This window comes from Herpailurus yagouaroundi, unplaced genomic scaffold (assembly GCF_014898765.1).
Source record: "Herpailurus yagouaroundi ecotype Mexico unplaced genomic scaffold, PumYag 28, whole genome shotgun sequence".
NCBI lineage: Eukaryota > Metazoa > Chordata > Mammalia > Carnivora > Felidae > Herpailurus > Herpailurus yagouaroundi.
Genome location: NW_024412376.1, coordinates 125,677,699 through 125,695,782, shown reverse-complemented (window position 1 = coordinate 125,695,782; position 18,084 = coordinate 125,677,699). Strand labels below are relative to the sequence as shown.

The following is an 18,084-nucleotide window of genomic DNA, read 5'->3' as shown; positions in this document are numbered from 1 at the left end:
TAAAAAAAAAATATTTTATGCCCTCATGAGGGGAGGTGTCCTAGAAAGTGGGTGATAGTCAGGTGTCATCAGCCCTGAAGTCATTCTGGAAGCCCAGCACCGTGTCCGCTCTCACAGGGAGCTCACTTACCTTCGGAGGCAGCGGTGTCTTCGGAATTTTCTCTGCCCTGGTCAGCTTGGTTGGCAACTACACTTCCACTCTTTGTCCTTCGAAGAACACTCAAAGCTCGATTTATTTTTTTAAAAGATCTGCTCCTGATAGTGGATCGCTCAAAAGGCCGTGCTGAGGACAAGTGAGAAGGGAGAAACAGTAGCTACTCACTCACAGAAATCCTCTTTTATGTACGTGTCTGGTCAGATATATACAATAACGTGAAGTGAGTACTTCTAGGTGGTAGGAAAATGGGATTTGCTTCCCTGTGCTGTCTCTGTTTTCTACCATGAAATATGTATGGCTTGTTGAAAAATCTGCTTTTCTTTCTCGCTGGGCTGGACTGAATGTGGAAGCACTTTTCTTGGGCAGCATGGATAGAAGGATGGGAAGGGGTGGTGAATCATCAGGCCTAACTTCGCCCCTTCCACCAAGTCCAATTACACATTTTTAACAACCTGAGGTACTTGTGGTTTCATTTCACTTTAGAGAATTGGACATTGGATTGCTGCCGAAACTACCAGAATGATTTCCCCTTAAAACAAAAAAAAAATTTGCTAGAACCTTCTACAGTAAATATTCCATGGAGGGCGATTTCAAGGCAAGGAGCCCATTCCCAGAAAACCACCCATTTGACTCACCCCTAGTTCGGTTGCTCCGGCCAGAGTCCAGTGGGCCGTCTGCTGGCTGACCATCCTCGGCCGTGGACACGTAGGCAGGGTTGTCTAGGCCAGGCTCGTTTGTCATTAAGGAGACGGTGGCAGCTGCAGAGACTTCTGGGGAGAGTGCTGTTGCCGTGAGGCTCGCACAGCCATCCAGGCAGCCATCTTGAGAGCGCCTCTTCCTGTCTTTGGTCAGGCCGTAGTGGGAAGCGCCTTTACAGCTGTCACAAAACCAGCGGGAGGTCAGAAAAGTCTCCGGCTTTGCTTATTGTTCAACTGGGCCTCTTCAAGTACACATGCTTGCTACACTCAGAATGTGATTTGTTCACTCCTATGTCCCCTCCCTGTATCATGTGTACGTACTCAATATGCAGTCACCAACCGAGTGAATTAGTGATTTGAGAAAACAACTTTTAAAAGATGCTTTTTGCATTCTCTTAAAACACTCCACTAGTCCCTGGAATGCAAATTTATATAGTGGTCATGGTATCTACAAGACCAGAGCTTGAGGTTGGCACTCCTCAACTGTTTGGACTTGGTAATTCCCTCTTGTTGGTGTTTATCTTGACCACGAAAGCCCTTAGTCACACTCAGTCCTTTCTTTTGGGTTTGGTTCCCAAAGCACTGAGCATAAATACAAAGCTCCTCCCAGATTCCATATTTAACTGTCTGTGGAAACAGAATCGCCATCACCACAAAGCCACGGGGATTTGCTTAGCAGCACTATTCCCTAGAGGCAAGCTGGCTCCCGGCTTCCATTCTCTACCTCTGGGCTGGTAGCCAGCATCAGGGGCTGGGGGCTCCTGTCCACTAAAAATGTCATTCGCTGTCTGGTCTTCTAACATCGGGAAAGTAAAACTACATTAAAGGTCTTTAAAAAAACACTAAAGCCATAATTGCCTATAACCATTCACCGTCCGTGTTAAAGAGCGGGCCCAAGGGCACCTGGGTGGCTCAGTCGGTTGAGTGTCCAACTTTGGCTCAGGTCATGATCTTGTGGTCTGTGAGTCCGAGCCCCAGGTCATGATCTTGTGGTCTGTGAGTTCGAGCCCCGCGTCGGGCTCTGTGCTAACAGCTCAGAGCCTGAAGCCCGCTTCGGATTCTGTGTCTTCCTCTCTCTCTGCCCCTCCCCCACTCATGCTCTGTCTCTCTCAATTATTTTGTCAAAAATAAACAAATATTAAAAAAAATTAAAAAAAAAAAGGAGCGGGCCCAAGGGCCAAGAGACCAAGATATAAGCTGATCTCGGTCCATATTTTGCTGTGTGTGCCCATGTGCTACTGAACAAATCATTCCAGCTCTTAAGTGGGGTTTTGGTCAGAAAATGGTGAGGAGTTAACTATCTCCTTGCACTCTGGTGAGAAGTAGCTGCAGACAGCCACATCAGCTCCCACAGCGGTTGTGAAGGCAGAAATCAGGTGGGGGAGCCCCTTTAAGAAATGGCCATTTTGCTCATAACAGATATGCTAATTATAAGATACTTTTATCAATTCATTACAGAAAAATCTTATGTGGTTGAGCTTTTTAAAAATTTTTGTTTTTGAGAGAGACAGAGCAAGAGCAGGGGTGGGGCAGAGAGAGAGGGAGATACAGAATCCGAAGCAGGCTCCGAGCTGTCAGCACAGAGCCCAACGCGGGGCTCAAATTCATAAACCGTGAGATCATGACCTGAGCTGAAGTCTGACGCTTAACCAACTAGCCACCCAGGCTCCCCGCGGTTGAGCTATTTTAAATAACTATTTTAAACGACTATAGGTTGAGCGCTTATTTGGAACGATGGTTCACGTTCTCGAAAGTAAATGGAATCAAACAGCAGTGTACAGTTGATGAGTACACGATTTATAGAGCCGGAAGAAATACAGCTGGTGGATAGGATGGCTTATTGTCTGAATCAGAATCCTTGCTCTGAAGTTTACCGGTGTAGTCGGGGGCAATTTTGTGAACCTGGTTAAATTTCCTGATCCAGACACATTTGGGGCAGTGGTGAGGTCAGGTCAATATTAAGTCTTGTCCAGATTTTGATAGCCTACCAGACATGCAGTAAGTTATCAATAGACTGTAGCTACTTCCATAACGGATCCATCCTAGGAGGCCTGTTTTTTGGCAAACTTTAACATCTCCTGAGATTAGAATGCACAGATGATTGAGGGGTCATGCAGCTTCTGTTGCCAAGCTGCAGTCATGATGCAAATGCCATTGTCTGAGCGTGGCAAACAGTCACAGGTGTCCGTTCTTGGGACTACCCCATTGAATTTCACTGCCATTAAATGTCTCAGAGAAGATTACATTAGGATTCAGCATCGGTCTGGAAAGTTAGTGTACACGTAAAAAGTCTCAAAAACAGAGCAGCGGCACGTAAATGTTTGATGGCGATGAAGCAAATGTTAATCGTTAGGAGGAGGACGGCAATTCCGTACTTTCTTGCAAAGAGATCAGCAAATGCTTTATTTGCTCAGAAACACAGATACTCCCAAGGAGATAAAAAGTGGTGTTACATTTCCTTACTGAGATCACTCCAAAGGATTGGCCTATTTCGTGCCAAACGATACAACTAGAGGGCAGGGGAGGTCACCAGATTTGTCTGAACGGATTTCAAAGCCACAGGAGTCTGATGGGACCAGTCCACACGTTGCAGGGAAATCTTTAAAGGTGTTTTGGAATAATTTAACCGGTGACAAGTTTTAAAACTGTTGGTATAGAAAACATGTTCCTTATGATCAATGGCATCTTAGATTTGATGAAATGTGGTTTTAATATTAGTAGGAAGAACTTGGATTATACAATCCTATACCCTTATCTTATAGAAAATGAAACAGGCCTCCAGTTTTAAATGCTAGTCTTTCCCTCACTGGAAGAACACAAGCTCTCTGCTTGAATTGGTAAGGTTTCACTGTTCGGATTAGCTACTCAGGCTTGAAATGGTTCTGCTTAAAAATAGCAAAGTGGTTGATATGGGAAACTAAAAAATTGGAAGAACCACCGTGTGATGGAAAAAATAAAAGCCAGCATGCATCTGAACAGCTCCAAAGTCATAAATACATGAGTGGAACACTGCTATGCAAGCCAGCGATATTTGGTTAGCAACGCATGGGAAGGAAGTTCCTAGACTATTTAGTTGGACGGGAAACAGTCTTTCTTTTCTTGGGGCAGCGATGCCCTTGACCATGGGTCCTGCCAGAGCATGAAATGAATTTTCCAGTTGGACAAATGGCTGGTAAGGGCACAAGCCATGGCTTTCTGGGGGGGATACAGCATATCCCTAGTGGAACAAAGGGACGATATCTTTTGCTGCCACATCCACGTGGAGGGTCAAGGTATTTAAAATATCCAAATCTGAAGGCTATGACATTAAGAAACGCCTGCTGTTCCAAATCCTTGGGGTTCTAGAGACAGTTTTTAGTCTAGGAAAGAAAAACCTTATAAAATGGCTAAGTAAACTTCCCTTTGGCCCCACATCATAGCTATCCTTACAACAGCCAGGGGGCGGTGTATAGAATCCAGATTTAAACGTTCAGACTCATAGCCTTGTATAAAAAATGTTCTGCTAAAGCAACTCATAATTATGTGATGGTGCTCGTTCCAGTTTCTTGGCCTAGCTGGAATCCGAGGCACGGAATGATCTATGAAGGTAGCAGCTTGTACTCAGTAATTATCTCTTTTGTGGTGACTAACACTGAGGGCTCTTGATTTATAAGGACAAAAGAGGGGAGGAGTGGGGAAGAGCTGATTAGCATTGGCCAGGACAGGAACATATGGTGAACCCTGGGTTGTGTTCAAAGCAAGCAGGATTTATTCTCCCTTTTAGTTATCCTGAGAACTAAGTACTCTCAGGTGGTGATGGGTGATGGCCATGAACTTGAAGGATGAATACAGGGAACATAAAAAAAAAAAACACAACAAAAACATATTTCAACCAAATCACTCATTTTGGATATGCTATCTGTTCAAAGGAACTCTGAAAATCAAATTGTTTTGGTAATAATGGAGTTGGGATCCTGAGCTCCCATATCACAGTTAGCAGAAGCAAATCAGTGTGTGTGTGTAAGTTTATTTATTTTTGAGAGAGAGAGAGAGAGAGAGAGAGAGAGAGAGAGAGAGAGAGAGAGGCAGGCAGAGAGAGAGAATCACAAGCAGGTTCCACAGTCAGTGCAGAGCCAGACATGGGACTTGATCTCATGACCTGAGCTGAAATCAAGAGTTAGACACTTAACTGACTGAAAGGCAAATCAGTCTAAATATAAAAATGTGGACAATGGATGTTCCATGGAATTTTTTTTTTTTTTTTTTTTTTTTGCAGGGGCATGGGGAGAAAATGAACTCCCTTCTTGCAAAAATTCCTGAGTCCATGAGTTTGCTGCTAACAAGAGTTGACCTGAAGCAGGATAGGCCCCAACATAATTCACAGAGGCTCTAAAGGGGTGTCCTGCTAAATTCAGCCAACAAGGAGACAAGAGCTGCTTTGCAGTGGACCTTCTGACAGGGAACTTACCCACTTGTGATAGCAGAAGTTGTAAGAAAGAGAGCCTCAGTGCCCTCATCATAATAGTCTGGCTAACTACACAATCTCCCTTTGATCTAACTTCCCTCATGTTCTATCTTGGTTTACTTCTGAACTAGGTAAACATCAAGTCTGCTCTTCACATCAAGTTCATTAATTGCCCAGTGTGAGCCTACTTTAAACCAAGACTTGTGAACTCATATGCTAGCGAAGTGAGGTGAGGAAATGGGGAAGGTCAGGCCAGCTGGGGTCCATGGTGAGCAGCTCTGCTCCATTTCAAGGGTACAGCAGCCGTCATAGGACTTCACTGATCTAGGTCTCAGGAAGACCGGCCTAAGATCAATGGGGTAAGAAAAAGAAATAAAGCGCATCCAAATTGGGAAGGAGGAAGTAAACCTGTCACTATTTGCAAATGACAGGATATTATAGAAAACCCTAAAGACTCCACCAAAAGACTATTAGAACTAAGCAACGAATTCAGTAAAGTTGCAGGATACAAAATCAATATGCAGAATTCTGTTGTGTTTCTATATACGAACATTTTCTGATAATTCACTGAGAAAGTTCCATTTATAATCGTATCAAAAGAATGAAAATACTTCTGAATAAATTTAACCAAACTGGTAAAAGACCTATACATCGAAAACTGTAAAACATTGATGAAAGAAATTGAAGAAGATGCAAATAAAGATATTCTGTGTTCATGGATTAGAAGAATATTGTTAAAATATCTAAAAGTAATCTAGATTCAAAGCGATCCCTATCAAAATTCCAATGCCATTTTTCACAGAAATAGAATAAGCAATCCTAAAATTTGTATGCAACCACAAGAGACTTCTTTTTTTTTTTTTTTTTAATTTTTTTTTTCAACATTTATTTATTTTTGGGACAGAGAGAGACAGAGCATGAACGGGGGAGGGGCAGAGAGAGAGGGAGACACAGAATTGGAAACAGGCTCCAGGCTCTGAGCCGTCAGCCCAGAGCCTGACGCGGGGCTCGAACTCACGGATCGCGAGACCGTGACCTGGCTGAAGTCGGACACTTAACCGACTGCGCCACCCAGGCGCCCCAACCACAAGAGACTTCTAATAGCCAAAGCAATCTCGAGAAAGAACAAACCTGGAGACCTCGTGCTGCCTGATTTCAAAACAGACATATTGTCATAAAAACAGACACGTGGATCTAGGAAACAGCATGGAGTCAGAAATAAACCCACACAAATGTGGTCAATTTATGATAAAGGAGTCAATAGCATACAATGAGAAAGGGTGGTCTCTTCAAGAAATGGTGCCGGGAAAACTGGACAGCCACATGCAAAAGAATCAAATTGGACCCCTGTCTCACACCATATGCCAAAACTAACTCAAAATGTATTAAAGACTTGGGGCACCTGGGTGGCTCAGTTGGTTAAGCGTCTGACTTTGGCTGTGGTCATGATCTCATGGTGCATGAGTTCGAACCCCACGTTGGGCTCTGTGCTAACAGCTTGGAGCTTGGAGCCTGCTTCGGATTCTGTCTCTGTCTCTCTCTCTTTCTCTCTGCCCTTCCTCTGCTCATGCTCTCTCTCTCTCTCTCTCAAAAATAAATATTAAAAAAAGCCTTAAAACTAATGAAAAATGGATTAAAGACTTAAATGTAAGACATGAAACTATAAAACTCGTAGAAAAAAGCATAAGCAGTAAGCTCCTTGGCATTGGTCTTGAGGATGACTTTTTGGATCTGACACCGAAAACAAAGGCAGTAAAAAAAAAACTAGACTGGTGGGACTACCTCAAACTAACAAGCTGCTGCACAGCACAGGAAACTATCACCAAAATGAAAAGGCACCTACAAAATGAAAGAAGATATTTGTAAATCATATTATCTCATAAAGGGTTAATCTCCAAAACATCGAAAGAATTCATACAATAACAGAAAACAATTAAAAATGGGCAAAAGATTTCAATAGAACATATACAGATGGACAACAGGTACACGAAAATATGCTCACCATCTCCAAACATCAGGGAAATGCAAATGAAAACCATCATGAGATATCATGTCACACCCGTTAGAATGGCTATTATTAAAGACCAAGAAAGAAGTGTTGGTGAGGACGTGGAGAAAAGGTAACCTTGTGTGCTGTTGGTGGGAATGTAAGTTGCTGCAGCCACTCTAGGTTTTGAGGTTCCTCAAAAAAACTAAAATAGAAATACCATATGATCCGACAATTCACTTCTGGGATTTTTCGGAAGAAAACAAAAACACCAGTTCAAAAAACATCTGCACCCCACGTTCACTGCAGCATTATTCACAAAAGCCAGGATATGGAAACAAGTGTCCACCAACGAATGAATGGATAAAGAAAATGTGGTATATACAATATGATAAAATATTACGGAACCAGAAAAACGAAGGATATCTTGCCATTTGTGACATGGATGGACCTTGAGCGCATTATGTTAAGGGAAGTAAGTCAAAGAAAGACAAATATCATATGATCTGTGGAATCTGAAACAACAGTAGTGGGGGGCCTGGATGGCTCAGTAGATTAAGCGTCTGACTTTGGCTTAGGTCATGATCTCGTGGTTGGTGAGTTTGAAGCCCACGTTGGGTCCTGTGCTGACAGCTCAGAGCCTGGAGCCTGCTTCGGATTTTGTGTCTCTGTCTCTCCCTCCTCCCCCACTCCTGTTCTGTCTCTCCCAAAAATAAATAAATAAACTTAAAAAAAAAATAAAACAACAGTAGCAAAAGCAAAACAAGAGAACCCAGAAGTAATAGAAACAGATTGGGGGTTTCCAGAGAGGGGAATGTGGAGGTGGGTAAAATGGGTAAAGGGGATCAAAAGATACAAATGTCTGTTGTAAAAGAAGTCATAGGGGTGTGATGTACAGCAGGGTGAGTATAGTTCATAATAATGCATTTGCATAGTTGAAGGTCGGTAAGAGTAAATCTTACAACTTCTCATCTCCAAAGTAACATGTTGTAACTATGCAGGAGATAGATGTTAACTAGACGTGTTGTGGAAATCACTTCACAATATCAAATCGTTATGTTGTACACCGGAAATTCGTCACTAATCTATGTCAACTGTACCTTAAGAAAAAAACCAAAAGCCCAGTGTGGCTGGGGTGAAAACTTCATAAGCTGAAATCCAGTTTTAAATGTACAGTCTCTTGATTTTTTTTTAAGTTCACAAATTTAACGAACAAATTGTTGACAACAACAATTAAGTTGACAACAAAACTTTAACGAACGTTATGTGAGCCAAAATACATCTGAAGGTCAGATGTATCTTAAGGGATGACAATTTCTCCCCCTGGAAATAAAAAAAATAATAATAAAAAATAATAACCCTGTCAACGTCAGTAGGTCAGACCCATTTCTCTCTTATCAGTCCTCTTTGAGGCAGGGCTGTCCTTTTACTGTCTCCCCAATCTCCCTCTCTCCCCACTTGAGTGACGGTCTGTGTTTGGCATGCGTAGGGGAGATGGCTCTCAAAGGGGCTTCCCTTTCATCATTTGCCCCAGCCCTATTTCTGATCCAAGTTGGAGAAGGACATTGAATTCTCAACTGTTGGCCTTTCACTCCTGGGAGAGCTAGTTACTTGCCCTAAGTCGTTACATAATGGGAAAGGGAGCCATTCAACCCTAATGGATGTACTCACTCTTTCAGGCAAGGAGAACCAAGATCAGAAAGCTCTGGAGGGAAGTGAGTTCCCCCGCCCACAGCTGGGTCTTAGGCTTCAGCTGCTCCACTGAACAGGATGAGTGACTCAAACTTTGCTCAAGGTCCTCGGGGCTAGGCCTGGAGATTGCTGCAAGAGACGTGGTCACCATGACATAGTGACAGGCTCTCCCTGTTGTGTCCTTGGACAGGCCACCGAGATTCTCAGGAAGCCATAGTGCGTCCTCAGAGACAGCCTTTATCAAGGTGCTTGGTGGCCCTCAGTCACATGTACTCCATCTCTTGTGCCATCACCCTGGCCCTCCTGACCCTGTACCTCCATCGTTCTGCAACAAACCCGGCCCATCTCCCTGCTACCAGTCTTTCCCCCCACCCACTCCATCCTAACCTCACCCACACAATTTCTTTTTACTCAAAAAATTTCCCATAGAAATATTTCCCACTGCTTATCGGATTGTCTCAATTCCTCGGGCCGACATTCTGGGCCTTGCCTCATCCGTGTGGGTCATTGGGCTCACTACAGGGTCTGGCAGCCCAGGAGGGGGCTGGAAAGAAGACCGCTATTACCTATCGATCTGCTACGTACTGTGTTATGCTCTACATATGTGGTCTTCTTCAACCTTCCCAATGGTTGAAGGGAACACTCACTGGGCTGCCTCTACTCCTCACAGAAGAGGATGTGGAAGCCAGAAGGGAAGGAAGCCTTGTCTGGGTTCCCCGAGTGCGGCTGGGATTTGAATCCAGGCTGTGGGGTTCTATGCTTTCACCCCTCCCATGGCCTGGCCTCCAGCCCAGAACTTGCCTCTGCACTCCAGGCTCATATATCAACCTGCTTCCTCCATGTTTTCACCTCCTCATCTCATAGGCACCTTGGACTTAACATATCCAAACACCCTAAGGTTCCTTGCCAAATCAGCTCTTCCCACATCTTCCCTGTTTTATTGAACAACACCATATATCTTCCTGGTGTTCAGGCCAAGACCCTCAGCTCCATCCCTGATTCCTTTCTCTCTCTCAACACTCCAAATACAACCAACAAGATATATCCAGAATCCAACTACTTCTCATCACTTCCACGGCCACCATCCATGCCTGGGTTATCGTAACAGCCTCCTAAGAGGCATCCCTGCTTCTACACATTTCTCCCTTCCCCGTCTATTTGCGTAAGGTGCTTGTAATGGCTCACAGAGCCTGTGTTCTCTGTCCGGTTACCCCACCCTTCACTCATTCACCCCCTGCTGGTCCTCACCAGGCCCAGCACATTCCTGCTTTGCATCCTGTTGCCCCTGTCTGGAACACTTTCTTCAGATTCCCACCTGGTCTGCTCCTTTATCTTCAGGTCTGTGATTAAAATCCACCTTCCCCAACTACCCTATTATTTAAAGCAGCTTTCTCTGGCTCATCCTGCTTTTTTTTTTTTTTTTTTTCCTCTACAGAATGCAAGCTCCAAAGGGAGGTGGCAAGAGTCTAGTTGCATAATTCAGCCAATAGAGCCAAACTCTGAAATCTCGGTCCCTCAACGAGCGATGACTTCCTCGTTGGTACTCATATTGGTGCTGGGGGAAGTTAGCTTGTGGATTCCCAGATCACCACCCCCCCCCCCCGCCCGCCTATGTTCCAGGCACATTAGCTCGGCCTTGGCTGACCAGTTAGCTCTGGGCAAGTCTTGTTTCAGAGGCTTTAAAGGGACAAAGTCTTGCTTACCGAGGTGCCTCTCGGAAGGTCTGAATAGCATGTACATTTCCTAGGGCAGGCACTCAACAAACGTTTGTTGAGTTGAACTGAACAGTCATCCTTCTGGCATTCTATTTATTGAAATTATCAAACTGGGAATGGATGGACTCACCCCCGTGGCCCTGATAATACATAATTATCGTGGTTGATTGCAATAGCATTCCAGTCTTTTTCCCTCAGCAAGCTCATGATGTTCCTTTCCCTTCCCCTCATCCCAACTCAAGAGGCGAAAAAGGAGAGGGAGGAGGGAAGACATTTTTTTTATTCCTCTTTTCTTTTTCCCTAGTAACTTTAATAGGATTTCATTTGATATGGATTTTAAAACTATTACACACATAGAAGTAATAGTTACCATACGTCTTCCTTTGATGGATTATGCTGGTAGAGTGGGCTGATTTTAAAATACTTTTTTTTTTTTCATTCAATGAACACTCATGGAGTGCTTCCTGAGAAAGATGACACAGCAAGGTGGAAAAAGCCCAGGCTTTCAAGTTTAAAACATATGGGCGGGAACCCTAGGTCTGCTACCTTCCTGTTCCGTGACTTTGAACAAGTTCCTTAATCCCTGAGCCTCATTTCCCAGGTATAAAATGGCACAATGATGTTTACTGTAAGATTTAAAGATTCATGCAAAGTGCCTAACAGGACCTGGAATACAGTAGCAATAAATAGTAACTAACATAATTATTGTTTAACAGGCAAAAACAAAAACACCCTCTACAGTGTATGCGCCCGAGGAAACGAACATGGAAACAGAAAAACCATCAGGCCACGTTATCTGAGAGAGACAGAAGTACAAGCCAAGTGCTGAGAGATCAGAGGAATGAGGCCGTGCGTTCTGCTTGGAGGTAATCAGGGAAGGTTCCCCAGAAGAGGTGAACTTGGAAACGAGTCTAGAAAAATGAAGGACATTGATCTAGCGGTCTAGATACAAATGCTACCTTCAAAGGCCCCAAGGATGCAAGTACGTGACAGGTACCAGCCTCATGGGGTTTGATGTAGACTTTCTCCCAAGTGACACTGACAGGGAAAAAAGCAGAGCTGAAGTGAGACCAATGAGGAGGGCAGATGCTAGGAGTGAGCTGGGGATAAAACCCAAGACGCCTGACTACCAGTCCATAAACCACTGTTGAGGTCCAGCAGGGTTACACCATGCCCACAAGCGAGGGATCTGATGCCAACACAGGAGAGGGTAGGAGGGAGCCAGAGGCATGAAGTTGACAGTGGAAGGCTCAAAGTCACCTCCTCAGAGACCCCATCCATCTAAAACAGACCACCTCTCCCAGCAGCATCTGCTTTCACTTCCTGGCACCTTAACATCTTTGGAAGTTATTTTGTAGGTTTACTTGCCTCCTTTCCAAATACGTGTCTCCCCCCAAAGAAGACAGTTTCCATGAGAGTAAAAGTCTGGCTCGTCTGGCTCCCCATGAGCTTTCAATACTGTGCTAACAGCTCTCAAGGATGTGGCTGGGTCAGCAGCCTGAGAGATTTGGGGAACAACGGTTTTTTCTTATTCTTTTCATTAGACGCTTTCTATTCATACTTTTAATTGTGCTAGCCCAGATGGCTTTTTTTCTGTTGATGGGTTTTATTGAGGTGTAATTGACAAATAGCATTAGTTTCAGGTGTACATGATTTGATATGTGTTTGCATTTCAAAGTGATCTAAGTGATCAAATGATAATAAGCCTACTAACTTCCATCACCTACACAGTTACAATTCTTCCCTTGTAATGAGAACTTTTAAGACCTACTCTGAGCAACTTTTAAGTATGCGATACGGCATCATTAACTATAGTCCCCATGCTTTACAGTGAATCCCCATGCTTATTTTATAACTGGAAGTTTGCACCTTTTCACACCCTTCGTCCATTTAACACACCCACCCACCCCCTCCTGTCCACCACCAATCTGTTCTATCTCTATTTTTTAATATTCCACATGTGAGCGAGATCACACAGTATTTGTGTTTGTCAGACTTATTTCACTTAGCATAGTGCCCTGCACTGTGTTTTTCCTTTTGCTCCTTTTATTTGATGCTTTCTGTTTATACTTTTTAATTGTGCTAGCCCAGATGTGTTTTATTTGTTGCAGGCTGCCTTCTATTCTTCGAAGAAGGCAGGCTATATATTTTAAATACATGATAACTAATATTTCATGGTCCTCTTAATGCACAGCATTGGAAATCTTTGTGCCCAAGATAAAAATAAATGCATCAGTCATCAGCTTCCCAAACAGTCCCATCTGAGCTCCCTGAGCCCACCCTCGAGCAGGACCCACCCTTGCGAATTAATCCTGTTCATGTTACTTGGAAAAGACTCAAGTAACAGTAACACAACTTCTATTAATATGATTCCTCTGGTTTTCAGGCAGCCTGGTCCTGAGCACAGGACTTCCTTAGGGAACTTCCTTCCTGAATTCAGACTGGAAATTTTCTGTATTTCATTCAGTATACCCGTAGCTTCTTAAATAATCTCTCTTTGGTCTAAGAATGCTAGGTAAAGTCATTTTTCCTTCTTTGGATGCCTTTTTCTCCCCCTTGAAGTTAAAACCCACGTTCCCTGGGATCAAATTACGTGGTTGCTCACAAAGCTATCAGAAACCATAAGTGAAAAAAAGTCATTAGCACTTTTGTGTAGCCACGAGTGAGGTAAACATCAGTTAATAAGTAAAAGAGGTCATCAGTTGGTCAAGCCCACCCTCTGGGAGTTCGTTTAGACCCTGAGTATGAACTTGAGACTGAAAGGCCCTTACCCTGGGGAGCCCATGGACTTCTTACATCACCACCAACCACATACTCCTTCCTCTCATTAGTCCCTTTCGTCTGCCTCCAAACCACTAGGGAAAATGTCCCCAGCAATTCCAACCACCCCTGCCTCACTTGTTAATGAATACCAGAAAGGGAAAATTAAAAACACACTGGAAAGCAACAGGGAAACGCAGGCCAAGCTTTGGGCAGCTGTAACGCCGGCCTCTTGGGCACGGGGAAGTGGGGAGAGGTGCAGGGTGCTTTTACGGTAGAACTGGCTCAGGAAACACATGTGCCCGAGCGACACCTTGAGCAAGCACACTTGACTCAGTTTACCCAAGATGCTGATAGGTTCCTACACTGACCTATGGGGGAGATCACCCACTGCCTGCAGACGTTAGAAACAGTTGGCCAGTCTCTGCACGGGCTCAGTTTTTGTTTTGGGGGAGGCAGGCGAGAAGCAGATATTCTGTAACCTCACATGAATGGCTCTGCTTTTCTATTTTTTCTATTTGTTTACAGCGTTAGGTCTGGAAGACCATCTGTGGCTACATCTTTGTAGGCTTCAATTCTCAACTCACAGGTGAATAACATAACCACAGCCAGCACCTACAGTATCCTTACCATGGACCAGGCGCTATTCTACATGGTTTACACATATTAGCCCACGTAGTCCTCGCGTCGTGTCAGTGAGGAAGATCCCCACCGTCATTTGCTAGTGAGAAATTAAGGCACAGAGAGATTAAGTAACTTTCCTAAGGTCACACAGCTGGTAAGTAGAGGCACTGACATTCTAACCCAAGACTTTTAACTGAGGCATGCACCCTAGTGCTAGAAGATACCATGCCCCCTGGTGGCTGAGGATTTGGAGCGACGGCAACGTAGGAGGAAGGGAGAAAGCAAGGAACCTTAGGAGCAGGTTATTTATAACCTTGTATTCTTTACTGCAGATATCGTTCACGGTCAGCTGCTGATCGGGCTATGACCGATGGAAACAGCAGGAGCTGACAAGTGTGGCCCTGCGGTCATCTTCAGGCCTGCAGTTGACAGGAGGAGCAGGGAGCTTCGCGTCGCCATATGGCTTCACTTCCGCCACATCAACAGGCCGTGTCTGTAGGGTGCTCTCGGTGGGTTAGTGTGTGGGGGGAGCAGGTACGGTGGTCCCCACATGCCCTTGGACGTGCTGTCTCCCTGCCATTCTTCCTCTCTAAAAAGACCTAGTGATTTCTGAGAATAGGTGTGGCCCCCAGCATCCCCGGAGGCAGAGGCTTAAAAGGATCTTGTCAGGGTATGTGAGCACCTCTAAGGGATTCACTCCTTTTCTAAGAGAGAGCCCCTTCGTCCAGGCACTCAGATTCAAACGTGCAGTATAAAGACACAGCACTCGTCGTCGCAGCCAGGAAGCAGAAACCCCCCTTCCGGCATATAGTTACAAGGTTAGAGTGGCCTAATGCTAGGCCACCACGCCCACGCCATTCACCTCACGGTGCCACAGAGGCATTTCGCCATCGGACATCGTCGCACGAAGAACAAGGGGGAGTGGAGTACAAGAATCTGAGAGGCCATTCACATAAAGGACAGTAGGTGGTTACAGTTCTACTATGATCAGTTGTTGAGCTCTAACTGGGGCCTGATGCAGCAGTGAAACTTCCTCCTAGGTATGGATGTCAGGAGAACACAGCCCAGAGAGGGTTTGGTACCATCAGCAATCTCAGGCTTCCACTCCGGGTTTGGGAATGGATCCCCGGCAGGTAGGCGGGTACTACCAGAAGGAGAAAAGAGGCAGACCCACGCAGCCCACGCTGGCTGGGAGCACATCTTCTCCCCCGCTGAGAGCAAGCCAAAACAGCAACCACCTGAGGGGTTATTTGTTGCGTGCTTGGTCTTTTTCACCGGGCACGGTATTGTGGCTTCCGCCATCAAGATACCGCCCCGGCTGGATGGTAGTTGCCCCATTTTACAAACGGGGAAAAGGAGGCTCAGAGAAGTTACGTAACTTATCCAAGAGGACACAGCAGTAAACCAAGGAGCTGAAAGTCAAACATATTTCCTCTGTCTGGGATTGTGTCGTCAATTTAAACTCTGTAGCTGCCCAGTTACTCTCGGAATAACTAAAACACATAGCCCTTGACACGGGCCAGGCACCCCTAAGCCCTTCACCTGCTTTCATTCAACCCTCTCAACAACATAACGGGGCAGAGAATAGTATCATCCCCATGCTGCGAATGCGGAAACTTAATCCAAAAGTTCACTCGCCCAGAGTTAAGCAGTTAGTCGCTAAGGTGGCCAGCCATCCCAGTTTGCGTAGGACTGACTGGGGTCCTGGGATGAGGGGGTTCCAGTTTTAAAATCAGGTGAGCCCCCCAAGTGAACCAGGATGAGGTGCTCACCCTGCAAGTAGCAGAGACAGAACCTAAAGTCAGAGCTCTGACTCCAAATAATACGCTCGTCACCGTCATCGATTTTTGCCACGATTTCACAGAAACAGAAGCGAGTTGGGTGGGGCTTCTGTGGTTTCGGGTGCCTCCCCGCACGTACTCACATGACACCCTCTGAGAAGGGGGTCCACAGGGCCACCCTCACTGCTGACTCGGTACAGCACCTTGCACGTCCAAACCGCGTGAAATTCCAGAGCTTCCAGGCACCAGGAGAATCGACTCCACTGTTCAGTGAGGAAGAGCCCAGCCGATAGCCAGCAGCGCCTGATAAATACCAGTGCTGCTCCCTGGGGTGATGCTCAGGGTTCTAAAGCCGCAGCCAGATGTGAACTTGACAGTGCTTAATGAGGGATGGCTGAGGGCTCAGGCACAGTCCAGATGCCAGGTCAATTCCTCACAGAGACGTCAGAATAGTTTATCCATTCCCTGAGTCTCCTGCATCTTCGGGGTCACAGAGTTGTTTTCCTGGACACTTTGGGGGAGGGAACAGACAGTTCTCATGCCACAGATGATTTGAGCTTTCTGTCCATGGATTGAGGGTGTGTGTGTGGTGGCTGGGGGGGGTGGGGAGGGGGTGAAGGGGGAGGTTGTCTTTTTTGGTTAACATTTGGTCTGTGCAATTCTCGGTTCCATTCAGAATGATCATCTTTACCTTTAAAACACTTGGAACTAACTAAAGGTTAGCTTCTCATTTTCGGGAAAGCAGGCTATGGATCAACTGTACTTTTCTATTTCAGGATCGACTAGGAAATGTTTTTAGGGTAAGTGGGAAAGGGTGGATTTCATAGTGGTGAGGGTTTGTAAATATCACTGCTGCCCAGTGAGGTTTCCAGGCTGGCTTTGAAAGCAGCCTAGCTTTCCATTTGCTCAAGAAGAGTCTTTTTTGAACACCTCGAGTTTTTGTGAAGCCTGCACAACCCCAGCGCCTGTCCAGAGGTGACGGCTTGGCATGCAGGTGGGGGCGGGAGAAGACGGTATGGCATTCGAGTGGAAATCATTGCCAGACGACACGTCAAAGCATTTCCTTCATTCCTCAGTGTGCATTCCATTCCGGTTCTTAGGGAAACTATGAAATGCTGGACTTTCTCCGAGCCCCTTCTGAGCTGGGTGTCAGGAGGCCTCCTGGACATACGGCTGGGCACTCGGATGTTGAGGAAGTGTGTTCTCCCTCATTCTGTTTGAGAACGTGTCATGCAAAGATATTTGGCCCTCTTGTGACGAATCGTTTTGCATGAAACACACGCAAAAATTCTACTTTGTCAGCCAGTTTCTATTTGCTAGTTGAGCTTCCTCTTCCCTTGCAACATATTGGAAGGAAATCACCTTTCCTGTCCTGTGAATCAGATTTCCTTTCCCCCAAACTGTGTTATGCAAATGGACGGAAGGGAAAGTGAGGGACTCTACTATTTACTTCTAGGGTCACGGAAAGCCTCTCCCTTCCCCATCTCTCTTTCCAGGCCCCCCTCTGATTATCACTCTGCTCAATTCCTCTGTTTGGGCACAGTCGCTGCTCTAGACAAGGCTCTCTGCAGCCTAGCACACTACAAACTGTCCCTCCTCGCGTCACACGGGCCTCTCCCACAGGTTTTTGTTTGAGCCGGCTCCCCACCTGGAGTGGCTGCCGTTCAAACAAATCCAACTCATTCCCCCAAGACCTGCCCCTAATCCCACTTTCTCCATTGAGGTGGCAGGGGACTCTCTCTTCTCTCATTCATCCGTTCCACAAATATGTGAGCGATGGCTAAAGTCCACCAAATGTAAGGCACAAGGCTAGGTGCTCGTAAGACTCCCCCTCTTAGTTAGCAATCTAGCACAGAAGGAAGACAGGCAGGCAAACAAGTATAGTAGGAACTAGTTTTACCCCAGGACCTCAGTGTTTTACTACATATCGACACGGAGTGATGTGTTTCTCTGACTAGATCAAAACTTCCTGACATCATGTGTTGCATACAGGGGTGAAGACAGGATGCATTCATGAAATGCTTCTTCGTGTTCTTAGAATCAAATGTAAATGGTCTTTAATTTCAAAAGACAACAGAGGTTCATGGAAGATATTTTTGACAATAGAGAAAAGCGAGAACAACCTCAACTCTATCCCCAATTAAAACTCGTGCTAATCGGTTTATCCTTCCAATTTCTTTTCAATGCACAGACGTGCAAGTACGAATGTATTTGCTTTTGTGTTGC

The 18,084-nt window shown here is 45.3% G+C and overlaps 1 protein-coding gene across 3 annotated transcripts in view; it reads right to left on the bottom strand.

The window, feature by feature from the left end:
• The window catches only part of LNX1 (ligand of numb-protein X 1), a 145,551-nt gene that overhangs the window by 37,628 nt on the left and 89,839 nt on the right, over positions 1-18,084 (bottom strand). For all 3 annotated transcript variants that reach the window (XM_040483430.1, XM_040483440.1, XM_040483445.1), the window contains 2 exons: positions 793-1,034; positions 131-283 (listed from right to left, as the gene is read on the bottom strand). In XM_040483430.1, the coding sequence (XP_040339364.1) occupies positions 131-283; positions 793-1,034 (395 nt within the window). The remainder of the gene's footprint in view (positions 1-130; positions 284-792; positions 1,035-18,084) is intronic.